The sequence below is a fragment of the Otolemur garnettii genome, unplaced genomic scaffold, assembly GCF_000181295.1.
Source record: "Otolemur garnettii isolate 467f Iridium unplaced genomic scaffold, OtoGar3 scaffold00041, whole genome shotgun sequence".
In the NCBI taxonomy this organism is placed as follows: domain Eukaryota; kingdom Metazoa; phylum Chordata; class Mammalia; order Primates; family Galagidae; genus Otolemur; species Otolemur garnettii.
The window spans coordinates 6795205-6805566 of NW_003852436.1; the positions used below are offsets into that span (position 1 = coordinate 6795205).

Sequence of the window (10362 nt, forward strand, 5' to 3'; positions counted from 1 at the left end):
ATACAGGCATACAATTATTAATCAAATCAGGATAATTGGGGTATCCATCACCTCAAGCATTTATCATTTCTTTGTGTTAGGAACATTCTGATTGCTCCTTTAGTTGTTTCCACGTATACCCTAACCTACTGTTGGTCAGAGTCACTTTGTTGTGCTATCAGATAGTGTTCATTCTATGCATCTGACTATATTTTGTGCATGCATTCTTCTAAACTGAGAATGCTAAGGTATTCAAAATTTCTAAAAAATATTATCTTGAGAACATTAGCACAAGTCAAATGATCATTTAAATATCCATCTTTTCAATAAGTTCTCTGCAACATTTCAAGTTGCAAATATTAAAATTCTTTTTCTTGTTATCATCTTTCCTAAAAGCTACTGGCTATAGATAAATAGTGTTCACCTTCCTAAGTGTTCACCTTTCCTAAGAGGAAAATATTATTCTTATTTTACAGATAATGATATTGAGTCTCATAGAAGAGGACCATCTTCTGCTACCCTGAAATCTTCTAAAAATCCTCACTAGAAATTCTTCCTGGTAGGAGGGTATTATTTCTAGGGTTGGTGTATATTACTAAAGGATCCAGGGATCCTTTCATGTATTCAGACTTACGACCCTTTGGGCTCCACCATCCCCTCCCCTCCACTCACCTCCCTTCTCCCCACCTCCCAAATATAAAAATAAAAACATGCATGCATGCTCTTTTGAAAAGAAACCATTGCAAGAAAGAATGTTTTACTACATGAGTTTTCAAGACACTTTCTCACAACATGTTATGAAGGAGCTGGACATGGAAACATCACAGGAACAGCTTTACAGCATACACCAGTACAAATCAAACACATTCCCAACTCCATGGGCCTCTGTATACTCATGAGTCCTGAGAGTAATCAAACTGAGTAAAGAAGTTGCTAGAAAGATGAGGAGGGGGAGAAATAGGGCTTTGTGACAGTTATGTTACATACATGAGCAGCACATGTAACACTGTTATAGATCCACAAGGACATTTTAGAACTGTTAATTCAAATGATTCATTCCAACTCAATTTATTAATTAAAACAGAGTCTCTCTATATCAGACCAATAATAATCTTTTTTTGTTGAGGCGAGCAATGATTTCTCTTATGTCGAAGCATAAAACAGCTTTATATGAGAAAAGGATTAACTAGGAAAACATGAAACTGTATCAAAAATATATGTATGCCAATTAAGTAAACTGGGATTGACAAACAATACAAATACTGATGATGATGAAAATAAAACTAGTTAAAATTATAGATGGTCTTGGCAGACATCAAAAATCCCATAGGACAAATACTGCCAGTTTTCTGAGAAACAGAGAAGTATAAATACTAATTATTGTTCAAGTTATACTTCTGAGATTTAGGCTATTTATTATTTGAGGTGATAGGAAAATTAGGGACCATTAATAAGGGATGTATATTTGAATTTCCCAAAGTTACTTTCTACTAAACTATTATGTTAGGAATAACTAATATATTTATCAATTAATTCATTAGGCAACCACTAGGAGCCAAGTCAAATGCCAGGTTGCAGGAATGGAGTTTACAGTCAGGTTGGTAAGCTTGCTTTTAGTGGCAATAGTCATATGCCTAAAACTTTGATTACATCTTATGTAACCAGTGCTTTTTTCACCCTAAAATACAAGCACTATATTAATCATTAGGTAATTATTCTTCCCTCAGAGTGTGCTTAGTATTCCATCTTTAGACACACACACAACTGCCATAAAGCTGGTATTAACCTACATTTCTTTAGTTTAAAACACTACTAAGGAAATATACATTAATTCTCTTCAGATGCAAACATTTTTATACATACTGTTTTAGAATGAGATTCCACTCATGTATATTGTGCTCACAGATCTTTAATTTCTTAAAGAATTTAATACCTAAATTTCTTTTTCAAAAGTTCAGTATAACCTTCCAATGTTCATTTCTGTTACCAGGTAATTCCTATTCTATTACAATATAACAAAATTCAGAAGATTATAGTAATTAGTCCTGATAATCTTCAATAAGAGTTTGAGAACATACACTTCATAAACGCTTCTGATGGGAAGAGGACCACTTAATTTAATGTTACAAATATTCTCAATAAGCAATTTGGTGGGCAATTCTGGGGCAGAATCTTAATGACATCATAGACTTTGAAACAAATGTTGAATTATTACATTAAACAGAATTTTCACCATCATGCTGATTCTTAGTGTTTAAAATGTCACTCTATCCAATGGGCAAGCTTAAAATAAATGGACATTCTCTCAGTATGAAAGATAAGTCATTTTCTGCGCATTTTTTCCTACAATTTTAGTGTTTGGAACCATAATTCTTTTAACAATATGATCATTCTCTGATCTTATTAAGGAATGGGTAGTCTTATAATGGGTTTATATCTAGTAATTTTCTCTAAAACATTCTTACTTGACCACTGTACGTTAATTATCCAGAGGGTAGAATGGGTGGCCCATCTTCTATGAATATATAGTAAAAGGTAAACTAAGAGAAAGGACCTTTAGGATAATTGTAGAATTATCACACTCAATATTTTTCCAAGTATTATAGTTTTACTTTTATAATATTCCTTGAAAATTATTGTTATGAATATAATTACATTACATGTGTACTCTGAAGCCAGAAAATATTAGATTTGCTTTTAGCTATTCAGGGCAATTTTTGAAATGTTAGAATAATATAAAAAATGAAATTAAAAAGGGAAAGAATACTACTCTAAGGTGGTATGAAATTGGCTGAGTAGCAGGAAGCCAAAAATGTGAAATTCTGAGCATTCCAGCCACGGCAAGTGTCCTCAGGCAGAAAGTAGCTGACTGCTTCGAGGAACATCAGGAAAGTCAGTTTGAGTCTGTTGAAGGGGGAAAAAAAGAGCAGGAAGCAAGGAGGTCAGAGATAGGGGTGGAGGCCATGTCAGATTTCAGGACAGGGTGGGAATGGGGGGAATTTATGTTTATGTTCTCAGGAGAAGGGAAGTAATGGGAGTGTTTTAAGAAGGAAAGTAACATAATTTGAGTTACATTTGAAAAGGAATGCTTTGGTCTCTGTGTAGAGACTGGCTTGTGTAGGGTGAGTGCATGGAGGGAAATGGGTTTGGGGCTTGCCACAATAGACTAGGTAAGGAAATAGGGGGATCCTAAACCTATATCCTAAACCAATGTAGTGGGAGTGGCCGAGGTAGAGAGATGCAGGTGGACTTGACATGCATTTTCGTGGCATAAAGTTCAGGGTTTATTCTGAACTGAATATAGAGCATGGAGGAGAGAAGAATCAAAGGATATCCAGATTTTTGACTTGAAAAACTGGGCTGATGGCTAATGACTCCACTTATTAAGATGGGGAAGGCAGGAGAAGAGCAGGTCAGGGCAGGGTGAATGATGTTAAATTTGAGATGTCTACTAGAAATCCAGGTGGAGATGCTGAGCGAGCAGCTCCTTTACAAATTTGGAGTCTGGGAGAGAGCAGGATTAGAGACGCAAATGTGGGAGTCATTGGCTGATGGACATATTTACAGCTGTGGGTCCAGATGGGGTCAGCTATGGGAACTCATAGATTGAGAAAATTGCCTGGAAAATGCTTGAATAATATGTCATGGTTGAGCTTTATGTTGGAAGAAGAATAGAATTTAGGATAAAAATTGGAAGTGGAGTTCAGTTTTTAGTAGGTTACAGTTGATGCAATCTAAGCAGAGATGTCAAGCAAATAGGGGATATGAGTTTGGGGTCGAGGGGAGGCCGGAGTTTGAGAGATTAAGAAGCTAAGAGTTATGCATGCACCTAGGAGCTCTACTAGTTAGCTGGACATATTTTAAAATTTCTAATTATCACATAGCTAGTCTTCAAGGTATCTTGGTTACTGATGACTGAAAGATGAGGAAACTGAGAATCAAAGAATTATCTGGCCCAAGGTCACAGTTAATCAGTGGCAGACTCAGTGGGCAAAACTCCTCTTTATCCTGTTATAGATTCCTTCTTGGAAGAGCTCAGTCCACAGCCTGTGATGCAAATACCTTATGAAACTGTTTAGCCTATGGCTGGAATAAAGGCAGCTAGCACACTTAGGAAACATCCATAAGCATCTGGAAAGTGGTGACATGAGATAATTCCTTGCCAGTGTTTTCCTAGGAAATGGTCTTATAGAATTAGAAAGAATTTAGGTTGTCGTTAAGGCTATCACTTTGTCTCAAACGATGAGAAGGAAAAACATAAATACCATTTAGTTCTAGTAAAACTACTTTATTATGGCTAATACCTTTCAAATCATACTCTCAGTAATAATACAACAACTCAGAGTTAGCCTGAGAAGTTAACAGTAGCTTATCTGATTTGAGAAATCAAATAAAAATATTGAGTGCAACTTTAACAATTAAAGGAACAAAGTAAGTTTTTGTGGTATCATAAATCCTGTTGTGGTATTATCTACTTAATACTATTTATTCTATTTATCAGTGAACATCTATTAAAGAAATCACTTAACTGTGTTTGGAGGTATATATATCTGAACATAGCATGAATGCCTAGAATCCTCCAAATTTTATTTCAGAATAGGAATAAGCTAATAAAAATTAACTTTTGGCAGTTGACACAGCATTTGGATATTATTTCTTTTCTTTACTTTCTTTTTTTTTTTTTTGAGACATAGTCTCAAGCTGTTGCTCTCAGTAGAGTGCTGTGGTGTCACAGCTCACAGCAACTTCAAACTCTTGGGCTTAAGTGATTTTCTTGCCTTAGCCTCCCAAGTAGCTGGGACTACAGGCGCCTACCACAAGGCCCGGCTATTTTTTTGTTGCAGTTGTCATTGTTGTTTAGCTGGCCCGGGCCAGGTTTGAACCCTCCAGCCTTGGTGTATGTGGCCGATGCTCTACCCCCCGAGCTACGGGAGCTGCCTGGATATTAATTCTTATGTCCAGCCTTTATATATTTAGCTCTTCTCCAAGAATCAAAAATCAGAGGATAAAATACACTGATGAGATACAAATTCTAGGAAAAAAAGTTAAAATATTACTCCTCAGGAAAGTTTATTTTATTTTCCTCCTGCTTTCTGCAGTTAGGAAAACGAGTAATACTCGATGTTCTTGTTAGAGTAAAGGCTTGAGTTTGGGGCGCTGTTTGGTGGTAGGGTAAAACAATTTGTGCCTTGCACACTTCTGTTTTGAAGAACAATCCTTCTTCTTTTTTGTTTTTTTGTTAGGAATGTCAATACTGCTAATATAGGAGATGTTCCTTCATGAGACTGTAAGCCTCACTTTTTTGCCTTTTTTTTTTCTTCTTCTTTTTAACCTCTGTATCCTGAAAAGGAAACAAAAGCCAACACAAAAGTCAACAAGAGGAAAGAGTCAAGAAAGGCAGAGGACTGGGCCTGGGGCCAAGAGGCAGCAGAGGAGACACGGGACTGGCCAACCTGAGCGCAGAGGGCAGCAGGCAGAGAAGGGAGGAAGAGGACAAGCAAAGCCCAGGAGACCAGAGTGCAGGAAGGAGGAGAGAGGCAGGGGAGAAGGGAGAGAGGTGGGCAAGGAAGGGGGAGAAGCAGGGCGAGGGAGTCCAGAGAAAAAGGGGCTTTTAGTGTTTTAAGTCACAGGAGATGGGGGGGAAGCAAAGGAACTAGGGGGACCAGAAAGGAGGTGTGAGAGACAAGAGAAATCAGAGACCTTGTTTGGAAGCACTTTGCCCGTGGCAGGAACTAGAGAGATATTAATTTCATTCATTCAAATTAATTGCAAACTCTACTTTCTTAAAAAAAATCCTAAGTCAGGGTGGCGCCTGTGACTCAAAGGAGTAGGGCACCAGCCCTACAGGTTCAAACCCAGCTCTGGCCAAAAATAAAAATCCTAAATCACTCTGAAATAAAGTTAATTTTATGGAATCCTGTAGTTTTAAGAGCATGGAATTGAATACTACTACCACCTAGACTCTTGGAGACCTGGGGTAAAGTTAAACTCTCTGAAGATCTGGGAAAGGGAAATTGTTTGACAATACCAGGGGAGTAGGGAATAATGAAAGCCAATGCTTTTAAAGATAACGCTTACTTCTCCTGCCATAAAGCACTATTCTAAATGGTTTACATATATTAGTTCAGCACTCACAAGAAGCTTATGAGACACCTGCAAGTTTAAGTAACTTGTACCGTGTCATATATCTCGCGAGTAAAAGAGGTGGGTTTTTAACCTAAGCAGTCTGGTTTCAGAGTTGGTGCCATCTGTCACTTCATACACATCCTCTTAGGGATGGCAATAAAGTACATAAATACAGTTCGAGAACATGATTATCCCTAAACCAGGACGAATCTTATTCAAGATCAAAACAGCAATTATAACTAGAGGAACAAGCCTCTTCCTTACCATCTCTAAAGGAAAAACTGTAATAAAAAGAAAAGAGAGGAGAAAATATACAGAGGGCCGCTGAGACTAGTAAAGGTCCATTTTACCTGAAATGGCTTCTTGACTGAGATTATGTTGTTTTTTTTTGGCCAGGGTCAGGTTTGAACCCACCACCTCCGGTATATGGGGCTGGCGCCCTACTGACTGAGATTATGTTATTTGTGGACTTTCTTCCTCACTTTTTGTCTTCTTTTATATAATCAAACTCTTGCTAATATTTGATTCCCAATTTCCTTCAGAATTATCTTTGGGATTGTCTTTTCTTCTCCTAAGGGGAATGCCACAACTGGATTAATAAAACAAGAATTTGAAGCCAGAGAGGAAAGGCAGTGTAAGCAGACAGAAGCCAAGAGTTATAATGCACTGCCATTGAATTTAAATATTTTAATTGCTCCTCAAGTGCAAAATCACTTAGAAACCAACTGGTGAATCAGGGTTAGCAGCTTGTGAGGACTGAGCCCCAGGAGGCACGAAGATGTTGGAAGAAAAAGAGAAAGAGTCTTTATTCCTCCCATCCTTGACTTGTGGGTTAACTACACCCCACAGCCCCAGGCTATTCTACATAACATATTGTGAGAAAGCAAGAATCACTCGAGGATAGACTTGTAAAAGTACAAATTTCTCCCTGAACACTGCAAATCTCTTCCTCAACAAGAGTCTTATATACTCACTTTTTCATTGTAGATGTCCCCCAGCATCGTACTTGCTCTCACAATATCCAGGCTTTGGAAATTGTTTCTTGCAAGTTTCACAACTTTTTCCAAGTAGTTAATTGCTTCCGTGGTCTTTCCTTGGCTAGAATGAAATAGGAAATCATTGGAGTATCATCTCAGTGTCTCAGTGAAGAAAAGGTATTTTGTGCCTTTGCTGGTAGAAAATGCAAGTCCGTCATCAGGATGATGAGATTTAAAGGGAGAATACCAATTCATAAATACGACTCGCTTTTGTTGGCGTATACAGGGAGTTAAAACTGAAACTTTTAAACTCTCCTATGTTGCTGATGGAAATGTAAAACAATATCACTGCTTTGGAAAACAAGTTTGGTGGCTCCTCAAAACGTTTCAACACAGAGCTACCACATCACCTAGAAATGTCACTCCAAAATATAATACCCAGGAGAAACAAAACATACATCAACACAAAACCTCATACGTACAGGTTGGAAACCTGAAGCTTATCAGCTGATGAATGGGCAAACCAAATGTGGGTAACCACACAATGGGATATTATTCAGTTTTAAAAAGGCCTGACTTAGAGGTCTGTGTTACAACATGGATGAAGCTTGAAAACACATTGATTGAAAGAAGTCAAACACAAAAGATCTCATACACATATTATAAAACACATTAGATCTCATACACACGTTACAAACCCTTACTTAGGTAACACGTCCAGAATAGGGAAGTCCATAAGACAGAAAGTCGGGTCGGGTCCTGGGTGCTAGAGGCCACAGAGTGGGGGCAGTGAAGAGTGACTGATAATGAATACTGGCTTGCTTTTTTTTTTTTTTTAATTAAATCATAGCTGAACATTAACAGTGTACATTAATGTAATCATGGGGTACAATGTGCTGGTTTTATATAAAATTTGAAATATTTTCATTAAACTGGTTAACATAGCCTTCATGGCATTTTCTTAGTTACTGTGTTAAGACATAAAATTAGATAGTGGTGATGGCTGCACAACTCTGTGAATACTAAAAACCACTGAACTGTAGACTTTCAAAGGTTGAATTGTATGGCATGTCAATTATCTCAATAAAGCTGAGATATAAAATAAAGTATATTTTTAAATTATAAAACCTATAGAAAGTTTATGAAAGATGAATTCTTGTTTATTCTTCCAAGTATCTCTGAGCAGTGAAAGTTCAGGTGTCACTAAAGTCACTAGACACCTTATATATTCTTGCAAAATGCTCAGAAAGATGTAAAATTCCCAGCAGAGTGTTTGCCATATATTAGGTATTGATATATTTATGAATGGAGGAATGTTTGAAGTTTGAGAAGGGGAGGGCATATACTGCACATCTGAGAGTTAAGCTCCAGGTAAACTGTGTGACCCTCAGTCATGTGGATGTTTGGAGTCTGTGCTAATAAACTCGCAAGTGTCCTAAAATATGGTAGCTGAGTGGTTCCTTGTCTTCGAAGAGTTTCACCATCAACCTGGGGAGATAAATGTCTAACTCCCTACCTGGGATTAACGGTGACAGGCACTATGACTTGCATGTACATGTAGTGCGTTGATGCTTGGAGCACACTCATTTCACTCTCTTCGTAAGAGCAGGTCCAGAATGTGTTGGGTGAATTTGATCTTACAAGGCAGCCATGTAGTCAATGAGATGGTGATCTCAAAGAGTTTATAGAAATTTGGAAAGTTGTAATAGGTTCTGTGGGCGACATCGGAGCTGTATAAAATGAGCACCTGCGCCTGCAATTCACAGGCCACCTGCTCCAGTCCACGTTCCTTCCTTTCCACCTTCATTCAGCTTTTCCACATATAGGTTGGGACCATCCTTTCTTTCTCCAAATGCTTTTCCCTCTCCAGTGTCTAAAATACTCAGCCATTCTCTAATTTTTTCTGTGTCTCTTATTTTTTTCCCCCGGATCCCTCAATGTCAGTGAGGTCTATGACCACATAGAGTTAGCTTTTCTAAAAGTTCCATCCAGGGTCTTCCTCTCCTCTCCACTGAATGCATACTGGAAAGTTTCCTACTACAGCAGGACTTGACTACCATATACACATATGGAAAAATCTATATTTCTTTTTTTTCTGCTAAGATTTATTTATTTATTTATTTATTTACCTTTTTAAAAGTTTGATTTATTTAGATGTACGAGTGGTTTTGGGTTACATGGGTGAGTTGTACACACGAGTGTGTTCCAAGTGGTTGGTGATGTCTTGATGTCTGGGTTTTTAGTGTACCTGCACCTAATAGGTGGTTTCTCTTCTCAACCGTGCTTCTGAATCTCCAGTGCCCACTGTACTTCCATATGCCCCTGCACATAGCTCCTACTTACACATGGAATATACAGTACTGGTTTTCTTTCCTTGCGTTATTTCACTTGAGATAATGGCCTCAAGTCCCACTCAAGTTGCTGCAAAAGATCTTATTTCATTCTTTTATATCACTGAGTAGTATTCCATAGTGTATATACACCAGATTTTCTTTATCCACTCAGTGGATGGACACCTAGGTCGATTCCATTTCTGCGCAATTGTGAATTGTGTTATAGTAAACATATGATTGTCTTTTTGATATCATGACTTCTTTTCTTTGGGGGAGATGCCCAGTAGTGGAACTATTGCATCAAATGGTAGATCTACTTTTAGTTCTTTGTGAAATCTCCATATTATTGCAAAATCTATGTTTTGAGCCCTGATTTTTCCACCTCTAGAAAAATCTATGTATTTTTCCATCTATACTTTAGATCCATCTTTCCATTTCATTGCCTAGAAATACAGAGCAACGGACGACAGCTCCCTCCAAGTGGTTATCGTCAAAGATGTCATTTAATGATGGAGCTGGTGGCATTTTTAGATACCTCTTTAGAGAACGCCTTCATAGTGTACTATAACAAAGCATTCATATGTAATTTAATGAATTTTGTTCAGGAAATGAGTTTCGTACTGTGTTTTCTAAATTTGACTCCAAATTCTTTTAGCTGTTGCTAAAGACCAAACCCACCTCTCAGACAATGTTGCTCAGCAACTGGTGCTATTCAAAAGAACATATCACAGCCCAGAGAGCATTTTCAAAGATGTTTATGTTAAACAGGAATTGGCATGATTAGAATAGGGTGACCAGATTTTAACATCTGTAAGGCGGGACAACATGGCCTGGCGGAGCAGGGGTAGAGCAGGGGGCGAGGGGCAGGGGCAAGGGCAGGGCAGGGCCTGACAACAAGGCAAACTTTGATAAGCAGTTCTCGATAATCACTTCTCAGCAATTATTTA

The 10362-nt window shown here is 37.9% G+C and overlaps 1 protein-coding gene across 1 annotated transcript in view; it reads right to left on the bottom strand.

Moving 5' to 3' along the window:
* The window catches only part of TTC29 (tetratricopeptide repeat domain 29), a 142728-nt gene that overhangs the window by 12685 nt on the left and 119681 nt on the right, over positions 1 to 10362 (bottom strand). The window contains exon 10 of the mRNA XM_012805388.1: positions 7080 to 7203. Coding sequence (XP_012660842.1) covers positions 7080 to 7203 — 124 coding nt within the window. The remainder of the gene's footprint in view (positions 1 to 7079; positions 7204 to 10362) is intronic.